This window comes from Kryptolebias marmoratus, linkage group LG6, assembly GCF_001649575.2.
Source record: "Kryptolebias marmoratus isolate JLee-2015 linkage group LG6, ASM164957v2, whole genome shotgun sequence".
Classification (NCBI taxonomy): Eukaryota; Metazoa; Chordata; class Actinopteri; order Cyprinodontiformes; family Rivulidae; genus Kryptolebias; species Kryptolebias marmoratus.
The window spans coordinates 19,302,587-19,322,875 of record NC_051435.1 but is presented as its reverse complement, the minus strand read 5'-3'; the positions used below and the strand labels follow the sequence as shown (position 1 = coordinate 19,322,875).

The window sequence follows — 20,289 nt, the reverse complement described above, 5'->3', positions numbered from 1 at the left end:
GTGTGTTCAAGTTATCAAATTTTGTTAGCAGCGGAGCAGAAATAAAATCATTCAAAACAGCAGCAAAGGCCTCACAGTGTATCACTTTGTTTGACAATATTTAGGGCCTACCATCCCTTAAAGAAATGCATATCGCGGACTGCCTTTCCTGCCATAGTTTTAAACTAAGATCAGCTTATGTTACCTTGAAACTATTGTTCAATTATAATTTAATGCTCCAATGTGAGATCTGTTAGTGCTTGTGTTGTAATTGATTTTCAGCTATTACTACATAAAATTTTAGCTCAGTATGTGTAAATCTTGCTGAGTTATAGCCATTTATGTGTTTTCTAAAGCAGTGGTCCGCAACCTTTTCTGCATCACAGACCAGTTTTATACAAACGACTTTTCCATGGACTTGTGGAGAAACCAAACTCATTTTTGCAAAGATTAGCTTGTAGGTTCATTAGCACATGAAAAATACCTGCGACTGAGTTTAATGCAGGAAAAAGGGACAAATCGAAGTGGTAGTTTTCCAAAATAAAATAAACTGCAGACCACTTTATATAGACATATTTATAGAGGACTTTCACAAAAAGTTCATGATTTCTATACAGTTTGGTACCAAATGATCCAGACTGGTACCAGTCCTTGGCTTGGTGTTGGAGACTTCTGTTTGGAAGTCAGTTGGCCGTGGTGGCCATCTTGTATTGGGTTGACTCCAAAAGTATGTACATGTACGTCCAGTGACAACTTTCTGAGAGTTCCATTAAAATCATAAGATGTTTTGCCAACAGAAAAACTTCACAAACACACTCACAGCCACCACATTATCACTTTATTATTGTCTTTGGCAGCTGGCGATATAAAACTCATGATACAAACACTCCATTGAGAAAAACAACATGTTGGTCTACATAGCTAAGGTATTTGAAGTACGTCACCACCTGAAACTGCTCAGTTTGTAAGTTTGTGGTCCAAACGACTCATCCTTCAGCAGATGAGCCTAAAACACCGCAAAGCTCTGAATGAATCAGTGCTGAGTGTCCTCCACCCTCCACCGCAGCCAGGTCCTCACTCCCACATCTGAGATGGCGAAATATTCCTGACGTCACTCTCAGAACTGCTGAGCAAACGCAGTCATGTGTTGATGAGTGAGGGTGTGTGTGTGTGTGTTCAGAAGAACCACTGTTTGCCATTAAGAGGTCTCGACAGCTGCCTGACTATAGAAACCCATCAAGAACACAGGAGCTGTGAAAACAAAGAGATACCATATTTTCCGGACTATAAAGGCGCACTTAAAAGCCTTCAATTTTCTCAAAAAACGACAGTGCGCCTTATAATCCGGAGCACCCTATATATGTAAGAAGTCATAATGTTTCAGTAAGACTTTGGTAAACGACAAAGCTGCACCGCTTGCAGCATTACGGCTACCGTAGTCAGGAGCGTCACAGAGTAATATATACTGAGCTTTCATGAAGGCCGGAATCATCACTGAACTGCCAGGTAACAGCAACAACACTGACTCGGATAATGACGAGAGGGATCCGGGTATGCTGGATGCCGAAATCACCCAACTGTTAAACTCAGACACTGAAGATGAAGAATGTGAGGGATTTGTGGACAAGGAATGAAAATATATAAGTGAATGCATTGTGTGGTTTTTTTTAATGTGATACAACTGAACAAGGTTGGGAGTTATTGTGAATATGCTCATTAACGTTTGAACAATGTTTAAGTTACGGTGAACCCGTTTGATAAAGTTTGACTGACTTTTTTGTTTCGCCTAATGTGCCTTAAAGTCCGGTGCACTTTACATATGACAAAAGTTCGAAAATGGACCATTCATTGACAGTGTGTCTTATAATCCAGCGCGCCCTATAGTGTGGAAAATACTGTACAACCTCAGGCGCTATGTTCAACTATTTAACAGTCTGCTTTATGAGCAGGAAAAACAAGTGAGGAAGGGGGACACGTATGAAACCCCAACCTGAGGGACACCTACATGACAGAAACAAAGTTTATTTAGTGTTTCCAAGATTTGATCACATCCTGAGCACCAAGTTGTCCTGTTGATGGTTCAGTTCTCATATAGGTGTAAACTAATTTCTTGACTGCGCTGTAGTTATGTTTGACTGTTTGTAGCAGAATTAAATACTGTTACTAACACTAAAGGCAGTGTCTCACTGAGCTGCAACTGTTGGAGAGTAGTTGCCAGAAAACACACAAACCTCCTGTTGCAGTTTCACTGAATTCTGAGTGTTGACCAGCGAACCGTGTGGCTGCGTTTTGACAAAGACTCTGTGACTTTGTTTAGAGAAAATCTGTCGCAGAGATTTTTTCGAACACATTCAAAACTCAAGCGACGAAACTGTCAGCCTATGCAACACCTATGAAAACACCTTTTTTTGTTTGGTCTGGAGTGATGCTGACGGGAACTCAAGCCCCACATTTCACAATGGGAACCCCCAAGCTTTACGATGTCGTCACACATTCTTCGAAGGAGTGAGAGACGACGAGTGGCGGTCAGGACGTAGACGGGCAACAGTTTCGGACAGCAACAAGAGGGGAGTCCAGACAGGAGATTCTTCTATTGAAGGTTTGTATCTCAGGTGGTCCTCTTTAAAACATTAACTGCACAGTCAGTCACCAAACTTTGGGTTATAAAGGAGCTAAACCAACCAGATCCATTAAACTTTCTTGTCCTTCAATAAACTGAAGCATGACACAGCTGTTGTAGTTTTGGGTCAGTTCCTGGGGGTTCTTGATTTCCCTGTGTGAGTCACAGAGGCTCACAGTCTTGTTCCCTTAATGTTAAACATAGCAAACACTGAACACATTAGTCCAGTGTTTTTTGGCGTCATAAAGGCAAATGAATACAAATGGAATGTACCAGTGAACTACAACAACCAAAGTTCATGTTAGGCCCGGAGTGGTTTCCTCCATTTAGTCAATAATGGGTAGGTCTCAGTGCGTGTACGACTGAACACCAACAGCCAAAGTCAGGTGAGACCCAACAAAGAATCTGCTGTTCTGCAGCCGCAGCAAGACACACAGTCCACTGTTCAAATTCCCATCACTCAATATCTTTAATCACACACAGAAAGAGAAAGAGACACAGAGAAGGACAGAGATACTGAATCTGCAGCCTCAATGCAGCACAACCAGTTTTTGTCAGTCTTATTCACATGAATGCTGCACACGCACATTTAATTTCATTCTGTAAGAGCACCACTCACACACACACATTTTGCTTATGAATAGCTCTATTGACAGGACAGTACTGAGCCAAACACACACACACACACCATCTCATAATATCTAACTTCCTGTTGTCTCAAAGAATGTTGTAGATCCAGAGTTAGTGCCTGGTTTTTTTTCCTGTTCTTTTATTACCTATATTTTAAAACTTGAAAGAAACATATTAACATTTGCACTTTTCTGAATCTGATAATACATTTTTCATATTGTTGGACCCTAAAAAGGCACATAAGAATAAAGTGAGACTGAAGCCTTTGGTTGTTGGAGTTGATGTGTGATGGAAAATTACAGTTCTGTGCTGGATGTTACCAATCAGCTGAACGTCCAGTAAATCCACAGCGCTGGTCCAGGTTTTTACCAACCAGGACCAGCTCAACACATGACTCACAACAAGAATACACAAACGTGATCAGTTTAAATAGCGATTTCCGGAGCCGCCTGGGGTGAAATTCCGGCAGGAATTTCCTGATATTTCTGCCAGAATAACTACAGAATGCAAAATTGATAGCGATATAAAGATTTAAATAATAGTGCTTGCATAAAAATAAAAAAAAATCTGCTTTGGAAGTGGATCGTCTTGGATCTTGTGCTTCATAATGTACATAAAATGTGTCATGTGAAATTGGCTGCAATATAAAGGTTTAAAAGTTAGCGTTCACCTTAACCACTGTGAATTTTTCTTCAACTGGAGTCTTTTCAAGATGGCAGCAATCCTTTTTGGTCTTGGCTGCGTTCAGATTAACCGTTAGCTCATCTGTCCTATTAGAATTAAACTTTTATTCCACATTCAGGTTTTTTAAAGAACAAACTACAACAAGCAAGATAATAATTGTAAATTTTACACAGAACTCCATTTCAAAATGGCTGAAATATTGTGTGTGCAAGTTAGACTCGTTCAAGTTTCTCTTTTGTTTCAACTGAGTTCACACACCAGTACTGACTTGGCTCGCCGAAACCTGCTGTCTGAGAAACACAAGCAGACAAATTCCGACAAAGATTACACCTAACACACACACACACACACACATGCTACAGCTTTTCTGGTCAGTTGCCAACACACAGTTACAGAAACTGTAAGAAGAATGTCCTTCCACTGAAGGGAATTCAACAAATTTTAGTGTTTTGTATTTTTGTTTTAGTTATTGTAACTATAGTGCATGGAGAGTCCAAACACTCCATTTGTCCCACCCTGTTCCATGCATACTTTTCTGTCGAAGACAGGAAGAGACAGTAATCTGGGCAGATGACATTCCCTTCATACCTCCCTGTGCCCTGCGCCTCACATATCTGACAACACAATCCACAGTGGATACAAGGCAGGGAACAACGTCGGCGGTTCTGAAAGATTTCAGCTGCAGCACTTGTCGTCTTCTTTTAATCATTTGTTCCTGCCGTGCTTGTTATTGTGAACATCCTAATGGGTGGAAGAGACGAAGACAGCAGTGTCACAGCTGTTACCTGAATCTTCAAAAGCAGCTGATTACAAGGGCTGCTGCGAATAATCAAAATCATCGACACAGTTTATGATTATTCGTTGACGTCAAGACCATTTTCATGATTTTATCTTAAATTCTTAAATGTTCCATTTTTAACAAGAGAAACAGCATCTTCTGTGAAAACGACTTGGCTGAAATTTGTTGAAGAAGCTGAAACTGAATTGTCAAAAGTCAAAACAATCAAAAGCTAAAAGTTCCCCCATTCCTTTTTCATTGAGAAATACAAAATGTAAAAAAAAGTTAAATGTTTCAAAAAGTTACAAAAAAAAAGTCCTAGCTGGTTAGTCCAGAATGAGTGGAACATTTTGATATATGAATGGGTAAAATAGCTGAAAATATGCTGACACTGCGTTGAGCTACACGAACAGAATCAGAGGCTCTACAGATCAGAGCCAAGCTGAAGATCCTTATTTATGCTCTCACACCGGGCCAGACGCTGCAGATCTAACCCTGGATTCAGTGAAATGAAACTGCCTGAGAAACTCATGTCTGTGTGAAAATCTTTGGAAACAAAATTTGCATCTGTAAATTCAAACCCATGTAATTCTACGCTATAATAACCAAACGTATTCTAGTCAACGTCTGTTCGCACTTCTCACACTGTGTGACTCAGAAATTATGAGAACAAATTCTGAATTAATTCCTGAAACTGTCACTGTCACTTTGACGCTGCATTATAATTAGCAGACTGTGACAAACAATCTGCAGCATGACGTCCTTCTTACAGAAATTTAGTTTTACCTGAGCCAGTGGCTTTCAGAAACAAGATAACAAAATTTTTGATAATCAACAGGTCATGGTTACTAAGTAGTAAAGAATAATGTAAAATATCTGCAGAGAAAAGTAGGACATATATTAACATCTTTAGCCTTTTCTTAGGATAGAATTTAGGATATTTTGTAGCTCCAAAAATACTGCCGTAATGTTTTCTCCCCATATATTCCAATAGTGACGGACATGATTTTATCCCAAACTTTCAGAACTGGAAGTTCTTCAGGAAACTGTCTCATGACTCTGGGACAGCATGGTTTATCTGGTGTGAAGCTGAAGTCTGATGATCAGCTGATGTGAGCTACAGCTCAGTTCAGCTGGTCTCCTCAGACACAGCTGCCTGCATCGACACTGAGCTCACTGCTGTCCTTTCTTTTTTCATTTTTACTGGAAGGCTCTCACAAAGATTAAAACTCATTTACACGAGCGTCTATTCACGGAGGAAAGCCTCATCCTTACAGTCATTATTGTAAGGATTCTGAGAACTCATGTTTGTTAATGCTGCATGCTGTGTCTCCACATGATTTCAGTCACACAAACACCAACAGTGCCTAGTTTCCTGTCAAATAACCAGTGTGGACATAATTCATCACAGAAACAAAGTCCAACTCGCTCTTCCTTTAAACTTCTGAGTTAAAGCTCCTTTCAGTTTCTTACAGACACAACCATAAAGCTCTCAGTCCATTTAGCAGAAGTCCTTGTGGTTAAAAAAGATAGATTGTGGCCGTCATGTTTATGGGAACTCTGAGACTTGACTTGGAAACACCTCGTGTCAGACAAGTAAAGTTTAACCAAATGACAAAGTCAAGTCTTCACCATCGCACGTTTACTGTTATCTTTGGCTTACAATACAGGAAAATGTAGATTTCAAACAACAAAAATGTGCCGACACCTTCTATCCCCTTCACCTGGACCATAAACACTCAAACATAAAGTTAGAACATTTCTGCTGAAACGCTGAAAAGCACCAATGCAGCTGTTGCCTAATAACTCCAACAAACATCAAATATCGTCTCCCAAGCCCAGGAGTAAGTTGAGACCTCATTTTGATAACTAAAGGTGACAAAATGCAGACAAGCAGACAAAAACAGAGTGGAAAGTAAGCCTCAAACCAACATTGTGTAAAAACTAAAAATAAATAATCCTAAACTGTACGTGGCAATGGTGTCTGTCACTTATGAGGCTTTTTAACATGTTGTTTATTGTTTTATAGTTCTTTGTGTTGGAAATATGACAAGTTAGAATAGAATACCTTTCACTTCTCGTTTTATAGAGAAATTTAGTGAAGATATAATGGAAGTTAATGAGAGTTTAGGTGTGCTCTGTGGGGATTTGAGAGAAAACCATCAAACATCAAGCAATGTAAGGCACACTGGGTGAAAGAAGACACGAATACCTACGTTTTGATGTATGAACTGTATAAAAAGTGTAAAGTTTGAAAAACAAAAAGAGTTCGCAAAACTGTTTGAAAGCTTAGACAGCTCTAAAGTTACAATGTGATGACACACTGTTGAACATTGTGTGGTAAAATCCCCCAAAACATCAGACTAAAATGGTGATTGTGCAAAAAAAATGTTACAAATATCAATGTGTCAGTTCAGAGATGTAAAGTCCGACTTCCTGTAAGCCTTTGAAAAGATGCTTCTACTGTGAAGTCTGAGCTCCAAACAGGACTTGGATTTCTCACTCATTTTGTTGCAATTTCTATGAAATTCGTTGCAGTTTTTAGCTCGTTTTCTCTATGACATACGATGTTCTGATACCAAAAGTAACAGCACACTAGTTTGATTCAAGCCACATGTTTTTAAGCAATTTTTCTTGTTCTTTTCCCAAAGCTGTAGGAAGAGTAACAAAAAAAAATGTTTTTAAAAATGAAACAATAACGGAGGAGTAGCAATGAGGTTGATCAGTAATTATAAATTGGTGCACTTAGTGTATTTTCCTATTTAAATCTCACACCATGAAGAACTTACAGAAAACCTTTGCCTGACAGAGCTAACACACACGTCTCTTTGATGCTAGTTGCTTGAAACTGAATGAAGAGTATTTTATCTGCCCTTATTAGTTGTGTGGAGTAGCTTCCTCCCCCAGCTTAAGCTGTAATCTTCAGAACAGAGTAACACTTTTAAACTTTATTAAGGAGGAGTTTTCAGGGAAAAAGAGCAGCAGCTTCATCATTTGTCTTCCCGTCAGAGCGCAGAGTCAGAAACATGCAGTAAGTAACTGTGGAGGAGACTGCAGGTGATGACACGCACACACCCACACACACAAATCTATCAGTCAGTCATGTTCACACCCCTAGGGTGGGAAAGGAGAACAACCAAGCCCAGCTGCAACCATCGACTTATCCCTTCATTACCTGTTATCTGTTATCAATAACCCTTTAACTATTAAACACAAACTGTAAATCGTGTTTGAGTCAGAAGGATCCTAATTTCCAAACATGACTCGACTGAACAGAACCTGACAGAAGAAGCAAAGGAAGTACATCGACTGAGTCACAAGAAGAATCACTTGCCGAGATCCAGCAAAAGAAAAAAACAAGTGAAAAAAAAACAAACTAAAATTAGTATCTCATTGGGCTGCTGTTGTTGGAGTCTAGTCTGTCAGATGGAGAGCTCCTGCGCAGGTGTCCAAGTAGAAACCTAGAGCCTTAACATTTATGAAAACTAAACTGAGAAGTGTTCGAGATGCCTGCGACAAGTCCATGCCCAAAATATTTGTGCAACACGTTCAAAACTCAAGTGACAAATTAAGAACCCCCAAGAACATTTTTGAGACATGTATGCTCCTTTAGGAATGCTGTTCGCCAAGCAGTGTCCAACACATTCTGGCTTTAGCAGCATCATTTCTCTTTCATGTGTGAAAGAGAAATGATGCTGGTGCAACCAACACAAAGGATAAAACTACTGAATTATTAGAAATAAATGACACTTTTGCTTAACTTAGCTGCAGATGTGATTGTTCCTTTTGCCCACGTTTTCAATTTTCTTATTTCCCTTTAAATAAATGACATAAGAAACATGTCTGATAAATACGAACAAAGCTCCAGGACGTCTTTTAGCTCTTTGATGTGTGCTGAAAACACTTTGATCAGCATTTTTTTTTTCTACTTATAAAAAAACAAACTCCGAATCCGAACTGGAAGCCTGTTTACAGTATAAACCCCCGGCATGGTTGTGACGGGGGCATTTTTGTGTTGAGTGTGAGTGTGGCACGAGAACGGCACTGAGCAGTTTCAGAGAAACCAGTGGAACCAGTAGAGTTGCATACCGATCAGCACTCTAGTCTCTAAAGCGTGAAGCCAAAGTCCACTTTCTGTGCTATCAAAAAGCCGAGTTAACCTTTAGCTAATAGCTACATGAAACATGTTAACACACACATACACACAGCCCTAAACTTTTATTCTGCAGCAGAGAACCTTTCTTTCCACAGAGTGGTGCTCATCCAGCCTTTCAGCCTGGTCTTCAGGGGCCTTTAGGGGCCCCCTCAGCGGGCGCTGACACACTGCCAATATGTACAGGCTCATGTTGTTTGCATTAAGAAAAATAGTAATTCAACTCAACTGTACTTTTAATTTGAACAGTTTCACGCCAAAATGTCCCCAGGCCCGGAGGCCAGAGCCCCACCTGCTCAGCTGTTACAGACCTCAAGGTTTTGTGACCTTTTCTTTAGAGATTTTTCAGACTAAGCAAAATAATCTAATCTGACTGAGGTTTTCTGTAAAATCTGCAGACACAACATATCCTGTGACTGCGGTTTCTGGTCACGGTTTGAGCTCTTTGCTACTGAAAAGTCTCTAAAAATCTTCCTATGACACACGAGGTTCCTGCTGACCAAGGATTTCTCTCTAAAACTGAGGACCCTGCACAATTTTTTGTCAGATTTCATCCACGATTCCCAGTTGGGCAGAAGCTGCAGCAGCATCCATGTTGATTCAATCTGAACCGTCGTCCTCGCCAGAGTTTGATGGGATCATTTGGCTTTAGTTGGTTTTGTCTGTGATCCTTCATTGGGAGCAGTTCAGCACATCTTTCATTCATCATACAAAAATCTGCTCAAACCAGTCTGTTAGTGTGTGTTCCAAGTCTTTTCAAAATCTGTAAAGACTGTGAAAGTTGTGGTCTGTCCCCGGCTTGTGTGAGCTGGAGTGAAAGAATGCCCAACTGAGAGTGCTTATCACAGTCAGAATCAGATACTAAAGACCGGTTGGATCAGCTCTGCTCCATGATCCAGCCTGTCTAGTAGCATCCGGCCTCTCCTTTTATTTACTATAATACTAAAGATTCAGATCTTTTTCCCTCACACCAAAACATGACGTCAAAGCAGCAGAACAAAGTGCAGCTCCACTCTGAAGATTGGACTTTTAAAGACAAACAACTTTCACTGCGTTTGGAGTCGGGGTCAGGGAGGCGCTTCCAAAAACCAACACGTGTTCAAATTGTTTGAAGAACATGACGCCTTCAGCACCTTTTTATTTTGTGACGACGACAGCCCGGCCTCATTTTAACATCAGGTGAAAACAGCTTCCGTCGTGCTGCTGCCTTTTAAATAGAAAATATGGGGAAAAAGCTGACTAATACTGTAGATGAAAAAAAGTGCAAATTTTAAAAATACACTTTTTATTTCCGAGCCAACAGTGTTACTCCACAGGAAGTGCACCAAAATGTGTTTGACTGCAGCAGTTACACAAATATTTACAAATTGTTTGTGAGTTGGAGCATTTAACTCCAACTCGGGGTAAAAAGGACATTTTCTTTTGGAGGAGGACGCGATTAAGTGTTCGATACTTACTGACATTTGTCACCCCCCACTGCTGTAAAGCGAAGAAGGAATATAATGTTGTTGCTTGTGTGTGTGTTTGTACATAGTTGCAGTTTTATTATCTGTACGCTGATGTAATATTGTTGGATGCAAATAGTGGAACGATTTCAGAATAATGCTCCTCAGTGGAAAACTTGGGACAACTTTGAATGTTGCGTTGATCTGTTTGTATTTATTGTGTTTTAATATGATGTTAGACAGCTTTGGTTATTCTGTTAAGTCATATTTATGGACACAAGATGTCTTCAACCCTAACATCAATTTCATTACTTATCAACCCTCCCAGCATATATACTCCTTGTTTTCTACAGTCCTTCTCGGATTGTCCTGTTAGTTCCTGTTTTGTCACATTATGAAGCGTTAGAGAGATGTGCCAGTTTAGTTGTTAAATTTCTGGATTAAAGGAAAAGAAACGTAAAATGTTTTCTTAATGAAATTTATTTTTCCATTGTTATTGGATCTATGCAAACAACTACCTACAAGTCCAACTGAAGTATAATTTATTTTGCCTTAAATACTTCAGTTTTTTTTATAATTTAAGAAAATGTGTAAGCTTTTTTTGCCAAGCCAAAATATTTATTATTAAATTAGTAGTTCACAAATTCATATTGCCCAAAGATGCAAGTTCAATTTTTTTAATTTTTTTTTATTTTAAGCCTTTATCAGTGAGCCTGCACATGCTTGTCGGCTAAAAGGTTAAAGTTGTTGCATTTTCTTTTCTTTCATAAGGTTACAAGGCCAAGAATTACTTGAAGGAATGCATATTGCCCGCTGCCTTTCATGCCAGAGTTTCACACTTTCTTGTGTTGAGAAATGATGGAATTGGAGACATTTTGGTCAGACATCTCATAAGATCTGTTAGCGCTCAGAATATGTTATGAATTATACACTCAGCTACTAACACTCAGCAGAACTAACAGAGTCTGGAAACTCTTCCCCTGCTGTCATTCTTCCATACTTATCAAGTCCTGGAAAATACGAAAATCAAAACTCCAGACTTTCCAAGGCTGCACAGGAACCCTAATCTGAATGCACATAAAGTCACAAAGCCCTACAGCCTGCAGCAGCAGCGCACACGGGCTGAGAAGTTCACTACAGCTTATTGTAACGAGTCCAGGAGAGTCAGTTTGAGTGCCAAAAGCTGTGTCACAACTGGTGGCACCCACACACAGACACACACCCTATGAAGCAGCAGGCCGAAACTGCTGCAGGAAAACAGATTGCTCAATCCAACATCTGATTCTCCACACCAAAGAAGAGAACCAGTCTGTGTGACAACTTCCTGCTCAACATTTCATTTTCCAGTCAAATCAGCGTCCACAGACGTCGAGACTAATTATAGAAACAGATAAAACTGTTTTAGTCACCGACACACACACACACATCCAGAACTCTGAGAAACTTCCCTGCTTCATTCCTCAGCGCACGCACACGCGCACAGACACGTGCATAGACACACGCACACGCACATCATAAGTCTTTATCAACAGAAACATGCCAAAACACAATATCCCTGGTACCCTGTGAGTGTGTGTTTGTGTCTCGTCCCACCTGTACCACTACAGCAGCAGCAGCAGTGGGTGAGGATCCATTCACAGCATCGCCGGGCTCGTTTCATCCTTACACACACATTCTACGCTCACACACGCCTTCCCTCACACACACACTTCTAAATGGTCTAGACCGGGACACTGACAGGCAGGCTCCGTACCTGTGCACGTCAGGAGAGACCAGTCCACACTGCTGAGATCCAGAGAAGAGCAACGGCACATGAGAGAGGAGGAGCCCACACACACACACGCACGCACGCATGCACACACGCTGTGGTGGAGCTGGCTCCTCCCTCACAGACACACTTCAGTTCTCTGGAACAGAAGTCACTGTTAATTACTGTGGACGGGTTCTTTCAGCCTGTAGAGTCCTGGGACTGGGGGACTCGGGTTACAGCTCTGTGTGTGGGTTTCTCAGAACCTGTCTGGATTCATCTTTTTATAAAAAAAAACCCAGACAAAAAACCACTCTTTGGCTCTCAGTCATTAATCCGGTTCTAAAAAACCCTCAAAAAGACTCCAGTGAGCTCAGAAACAACTAGTGATTGTTGGCTTTGAGTGACAGGCATCTGGTTTCTTCGGATCACAACTAACTAATTGAAGGATTTCACCCAGAAAACATAATTACTGTTTCTGATGAAAAGTACATATTTTTTTTTTATTGTTTTAGGCAAATTAACTTGAATTTTCTGGATTAAATGGTACATTGTAAGATGAATGATGCACACTTAAATGGTCAAGTTTTAATCTCATGTTCTGCAAAGCAAAATGTTTCCCATTCACTCACAGACACACACCATTATATTTCTTTATCATATAATTTTAATGCTATCATCACCAAAAGGTGAAGAGCAGGCAATCATTTTTTGCCTGTATCTTTGTGTTTGTGTGTCTTTTAGCAAATTATCTCATGACCCACAGGCTGAAATTTAATGAAACTCTCAGAAACTAATCCTTGAATGTACATCTACAACCTATTAGTTTTTGATGTCAAGCCATTTTAAGATGGCTGCTACAGCTAACTGACCCCCAATGGAGCAGTGGGGGTACAGTGTCTTGCCTAAGGCCACTTCAGCATGCTGCAGGGGGTGGGGATCGAATCCCTGACCCTGTGATTGGAGGACAACCACCCTACCCACTGGGCTAAGCCGAAGAAACAACTGACTGCTCATGTGACAGTCTCACAATAAGTGAAATGCCTCAAGGCTAACCAATATCAGCGGTTTCCTCCCTGATGACTGTCGACTCCTTTAAGAACAGGAGAAAAGCTGTGTCAGGCAAGGAGAAAAAGGCCTAACTCTTTCCTTGTGAAAAGTGTTTTCAAACTTGAATTGTTGTTTGTGACACCTCTAAATGTGTATAAAGACTGTACTTGACAAAAAAGAAAAAAAATCTATTTTTTCCAAATGGTCCAGGTATGTAGACTGGAGGTGGCTTTGGCCTCATCATAGGGAGGTCATCTAACAGTCAGAAGACCTGGGGTTCAATCTCCAGCCTACGCAGAATGTAGATGTACTGATTGGTATATGAGTGAGAAACTAAAAAAAGCTGTATTTAGTATGAAATACACATCATTGAAAGCACTAAATAAGTGTGTATATCAATGGGTGAATGCTTGCAGAATCTGAAGAGGTTAAAAAGGCACTGTAAAAGTTGTGGACAATTTACCTTTTGCAACAATGCTTAGAATTTAGCTCAGGTTCCTCCTGGTTCTCCTGATCTCTGCTGAGAGGTTTCAACACCCTGCATGGGAGTGTAATCCAACTGGTAAATTAAACCGATTGGACGTAATTAACACCCCCTCTATAGTCCTCCTAGCTGACAATTGGAGCAAAAACCAAATAGTGAGGTTAAAGAGAGATGGGACTAAGTTCAAAAAGAACAGCTAGAACTCCACTGATCTTGACTTTATGACAGAGTGGATCAATGGAAGTCTCCTCTCAAAGCAAAACACCTGAAAGCTGCTTGAAGGACACTCAGACTGTGGAACAAGAACCTCTGGTTTGATGAAACCAAGACTGAACTGTTTGGCCTCAATTCCAAATGTTACGAGGAAGCCAGGAACAGCCCAACACCATCCCCACAGTGAAGGATGGTGATGGCAGCATCATGATGTGGGTTTTTTTTTTTTAAGCAGCAGGGACTGGGAGACTGGTCAGGGTTGAAGTACATCAGTGTCCTCAGTGAAAACTTGTTCCACAGAATTCAGGACCTCAAACTGGAGTGAAGGTTCACCTATACATAGCTCAACGGTTTTAAGTTTCCTTCTACAAGCTTTTCCCATAGTTTGCTGGATTTTTGTCCCATTCCTCCTGACAGAACTGGTGGAACTGAGTCAGGTTTGTAGGCCACTTTGCTTAAATACATTTTCAGCTCTGCCCACAAATTTTCTATGTGACTGAGATGAGAGCTTTGCGATGGCCACTCCAAAACATTGACTTTGTTGTCTTTAAGTCACTTTTTAACTCATCTGGCAGAATGCTGAGGGTCATTTTCCATTAGGAAGAAGCCAAACCTACTCACAAAGTGAGTGGATCAAATTTTTTGATAAACAAAACTTTCTCACAAACAAAACACTAACAGTTGGATAGAAAGAACCACCAAACACCACCTAGACAGGATGAATAAACTGCAGCCATTTGTCTGAAAGTTGGTGCTTTCTGAATCCCTGAGTGATCCTTCTGTAGGTAAAAGTGTCACTTTACAACATTCTTCAGAATCACCCTTATGCAGCTTGGCATGCAGCAGTCTACAGAGGTTCAGAAGTTTGTTGTATTGCAGGAAGTAGATATTCAAAGTCTGCAATACAAGAACACATGACCTTCAACACTGCTGTACACTGATAGTCTTATCTGACAATAATCCAGATCAAATCTGCCAATATGTAGGCGGAGAACAGATGTGTTTGCAAGGAAAAAGGAAAGGTTTTCAATATTTCTAAGCTGGCTTTTAAACCTTCAAAACTCAGAGAAAAAAATACAGTGTGCCCCTCTATTTGTACACCACCTGTTCAGGATCCACCTGAAGTAAACACTTGTTGTGATTTCTTGGTTTTCTTACCTCGACTTATCAGTACATGCTGCTGCCACAGTATTACATTTACCAATACTTCACACTATATATATATATTTCATATCAAGTTAGTATTAGCACTCAAAAGACTTAAAGACCTGCTGTTCAGCATATCGAAGAGTGTGAACGCCTCACTGCGGTGTGTGTGCATACCTTAATAAGCATTGCAGCAGGTAACACACACACATAGCCTAGATAAAGTGGCATCAGCAGCACTGTTTCGCCGCAGTGTCCCATTTTTTTTTTCCACCAACTACTCCAACTGATGCCCCAAAACAAGACACAGGAAACAAGAGACATGTCCACGCTTCGACTGCAGCTTTTCTAACAGTAGTCTCATGACCGAAAATAAGGAGGCAAAAACCAAGACAACCACGAGTTGCAATGTCTTCTAAAACTAATAAAAAGCCATGCAAGCTATAAAAAGTACTGTTGAGTACTGTTCATGTGTCGATTCTTCAGGTGATAATGTAAAAGCTGTTTTCCAGTTCGACTCCCAGGGACGCCTCAAGAAAGTTTTCAAAGTGGCGGCTAGATGGGCGCCTACGCTAATCTTGGGGTGGCACACCAAAACCAAAAGGCAGAAGAGAATTTCAGATTTGTTATGTTGTTGTCTTTGAACATATGCTTACTTTAGTTTTTCATTTAAAGTTGATATTATTTATTGAGAACAGCAGTCACTACTCAACTTCCTGAAACTTGTCCTTTCCTACATTTCTATTTATATATATACACACACGATCAGAAGGTTGGACTTTATGTGACTGAAGTGGTAATTTGAGATAGTCAACATTTTTTCAAACAATTACAGTTTAGGTTTTATGACTTCTGGAAGTGTGACAACAGAATGTTCGTATTAGTGAGAGGCATCACAATAATAACTCTTCAGCTGCCTAAACTTTTCTAACTTTTTGCAAACAAACATACATCAAGTTGTGGGCATTTTTATGAGTTTGGATTTTTACAAAAAGTTAGTTCCAAATTCCCATTGGACATTAAAGAAGAAAACTGATGGATGCTGGAATTTCGGGCAGTAAATTCAACATTTCAGAAGATTTCTAGTTGAGACTGTGTTTATGTGTATAAAAAAAACAGAAAGAAGAAGAAAACAAAACAAACTTTTATTGTTTTTCTAAGTGCAAATGTGACATGTTGACACCTCACTTCAAAAGTACCTCATGCTTTTAAATTCCGCACTTAGTTCATTTAAAACTAGAAAAGGAGAAAAGATATTATTTGAGCAAGTGTGACTGAGTTCTTGCCCTCTTTTCTTTCCTCTTTTCTTTTTTCTTTAGTAGACCTTGATAAGTTTTAAACGAAGACCCTTACTTCCCCTGCGTCAGAGCTTCACGGTCTTTGAAAGGACAAGCAGACCTACTTTACAGCAGTCACAAGACACTGTGCTCATACACTCACACACACACAACCCTTACACACACACACACACACACACACATAGTGGTAGTAGGACTTTAAAGAATTCAGCAGTTTACACACTTCAGTTTGATTAAAAATATGTCTTTAGGTTTAATTAACTGCTTTGAGTCGTTCCTAAATCCCCACAGAATGGTGGAGGGGTTTGAGCACCCCATTGATCCTAGAGGCTAAGTTGTCTATGGCGTTTACCTGGGTCAGGGAAACTCCGGAAACTGAACAGTGTGAGTAAAACAACTTAAATCAGACTGTTGTCTGATGTTTTTGTAGTAATGGTTGAATGTACCTGGGTCAAATGTCAGGAAACTAGTGAATATTTCCTGAATGTGTCAAACATGCCGGTGTGTGTGTGCGTGCGTGTGTGTGTGTGTGTGTGTGTGTTTTGCACATTTTCACATGTGATTGGTGCAGCTGTTTTATTTGCATCTTGACAGAAACGAAAAGTATTTGTGTCATCAGTGAAAGCAGGGAAAACTGTCTGCAGCAGGCAAATCAGCTGATCTCACAGTCTGTGTGTGTGTGTGTAGTGTGTGTGCATGTGTGTGTCCTACAGAGTCACAACCCTTTAACCTGCAGATTAGCAACAAAACGAGTGGTGATATAACTGTGGGATGACAGAAGGAAGTTGTTTCTGTGTTCAAGGTCTGATATGAGATATGGCAAACATGTTGATGTGTGCAAAAAAAAAAATCAGCCCAAATTTTCAGCACCAACTTCCTCTTTGCTGTAAGCCCTCCAGGATTAAGAGCAATCCATCAAATGGTGTAAATACAGCCTGGTCATAAACGGCTGCAGCGTCTCTTCAGTATCAAAGTTAAATGGAGTATTTTCTGACTAAAGTCCTTCCAGCTCAGCAGCACCTCTGCAGACCAGACTTCACCCTGTGAGTGGGAGGATGACCCTGTGCTCCAGTTCAACAGCTGCATCGTTAGGACACACCTTTCAGGCCAATCCCCTCATGTTCTCCTTCAGTAACCATAAATCCTTTTTTCATTGCGTACACTATGCTTATCACGACTCTGTTCCAAAAATGAACCCCATTTCAGCCCTTTCCCCACACTAAGGATGTTCAAAATGTCCACACATTCACTGTGGTCACTATATAGTAGATTATAAAGGGAATAATGATTTATTATTTCAAAGAATATTTGAATGAAGTGCCTTTCATAAATATATTTGCCAAGGAGTCACAGTCAGGTCATGAATAACAGCAGCAAGATACACTGAAAATATAATCAACGCAATTAGTCTCCAAAACACAAACATAAATGTATTTACATGTTTTTTTACATGAGCATGGACCTCATCCGTTACATTATAACAACCTTCAATTTAATAAATTATAAATTAGTATTACCCACAAAATATGTATGTACTAAACTACTGATTTTAGTTGTATGTGTGGAAATAATAATGATAATAATAATAATAATAATAATAATAATAATAATAATAATAATAATAATAATAATAATAATAATAATAATAATAATTAATGCCACACAGCATTGTAATGGTTCATATATGGCTTGCCTTATGGTTTACATATTTATTCATTTATTTTTTATTTACATCATAGCCTATCTTTAAAGAGATATACTTAGGCTTATAAGTAAAGGAGAATGAGGAGAACAATCATTTTATCTTAGAGATGTCTAGATAATTACAGGCATTTTCAGCGAACCTGAAGATCACAATAATGAGCTGAGGGTAGCCTGCTGTGTCGGCAATTATGGTCTGTTTCCACCAATACAGCGTACAACTTCTGCACTTTTACTGAACCAAGAGAACAGTTTCCAAGGCACTATACAAGGGATGAAGAGTTCTGAACAACTCTACAAAATGGCAGACTTACTAAATGGGATGAGTGGACAATTCAAACACAGGCTAAGCAAGCTAGTCAGTCCCCTCATCAGCTACTGAGTCATCCTGAGTCATCAACTTTTTAGTTTTCTGGAAAAAAATAAAATCCAGTCTGCAGTTTAAACGGTTAAAAAAACAAATAGACTATCACAGAAAATAAAAGTGGGGATTTCTTTTCCACCCCACATTTGCCAGACTTTCCACACTTCTACCAGCAAGAACAGATCCACTCAACGAAACCCTAATGCACCTTAAGGTCACCAGAGTCACACCTTACCACGAATAAACTCTGCATGCGGACAGGATGACAGGGAATTCATTTCCATAAACAAGTTCCACGCAACTCATGTGAAAGAGGTTCCAGAGAAACAAACCTGGGGCTGGTTTTCTTCGTACGTGGGATATTGTGGCCTCATTTCATCTATTAAAAGCAGTTACAAGTTGAGGAAAATTATTTATCCACTAAATTCTTTAGTTTCTGAGAAGACTGTTTTTAATATTTGCACGCATAGCATGTTATCTCACACCAGCAGGAAACCGAATTATAAGGAAAAGAGGAGAAAAAACACGTTGTTCTCATTGTTTTATTGGTTAAAAACTACCCGCCTGTTGATTGAGTTCTGACTGGATACAGATTAATTTATTTAAAGAAACTTAAACTTCTGGAAACAATGGCAAAACGCCCTGTCAAAATAAAATTCCACTCCATATCACCACCTTTATGCAACATCACAGGACACTGAAAACACTGCCTGAAAGGTCACAGTCTAAGTTTTCTCATAGTATTTTGCTACTTTCAACATTGCTCAGAATGGAAATTACAAACCAATAAATACTTTTTAAAGAAAGTAATGAAAAATGATCTCTCTCCTACTATTTAGGCATTTAACTAACAATAATTTTAGGTATTTTAGGGATTTAAGGTTTAGTCTGATTTAATGTCAGACAGTGAAAAAGAAATGGTCACTTTCTTTTTAAACAGTGATGTAAACATCTGATTTTAAATGTATAAAGTTATATGTGTTTTATGTCTAATGACATTTTTTGTTTAGAAAATATCTATAGTCAGTATTTAGTCCTCTTTATCTCACTTTATCTAAAATTTTATAAAGACACGATGACATATAACACTAAAGAAAATAAAACAAGTAATACTAATAATACAACTAATTTGTTGATATGTTTCACTGCTTTTCTGAAGCTGAGACTTGGGTAAAGTCCAAGCACCAGAACCATTCATCCACATGAGTAAAGGTATCATCAAACTAGAAATGTACAAAATCTGCTAAAACACATATCCTATTTTTCAGCCTTTGGTCCAAACATGTTGTCCCTTTGCACCAACCCAAACCCTAGCATAAAGCTGAGAGTGAGCTGAACATTTTGATGTGTGACACGAGTACTGTGATTAATAAGTTCTTCAAAAAGGTAGATAAATGAAGGGATGTAAGCTACGGTTTGTCTCCTGAGGGTTAAAGTCAAGGGAGATCCTTTCATACACATCAAGTTCATTTAAAGGACAAACTAAAGTGTGTTTTAACATCATGAACTGAAACCTGAAGACAGATGTTTGTAAAAGTGGCTGTAATGTCCACATCCCTCCAGCAGAGGTAAGCACTGATCAGCTCTGTCAGCAGAGTTTTCTTGTGGACAAAACTCAGAACACGGGTGAATGGTGGCCAATCAGAACCCAGAGGCTCCTGTCACACAGTTTTCAGGTGAACTGTCTCTGAGATAATGTGTGTGAGATGCTGTGAGAGTTTCTACACAAATATAAGGACATCTCAGCCCGCTCACAAGAACAAACTGCTCCTCCTACCTTTTCCTGAGCCGAAGAAGGAGTCCATCTCCACGCTGGACCTGGAGTGGGACACGCAGAGAGCTGAGCTCGGGACCAGTCCTTCCTGCGGTGGACTGCGGTCCGTGGTTCGGACCAGACAGCAGCCGGGCCGCTCGCTGGGCCGCTCGAGTAGCTCCACCGTCTGACCTGTAGAGAACATAGGAAAAAGACGGTCATCTTCCTTTGAAGACGTTACAGA

General features: G+C 39.8%; 1 protein-coding gene across 1 annotated transcript in view; it reads right to left on the bottom strand.

Moving 5' to 3' along the window:
- kalrna (kalirin RhoGEF kinase a) overlaps nt 1–20,289 on the bottom strand; it is a 159,129-nt gene that overhangs the window by 44,518 nt on the left and 94,322 nt on the right. The window contains exon 40 of the mRNA XM_017410188.3: nt 20,070–20,237. Coding sequence (XP_017265677.1) covers nt 20,070–20,237 — 168 coding nt within the window. The remainder of the gene's footprint in view (nt 1–20,069; nt 20,238–20,289) is intronic.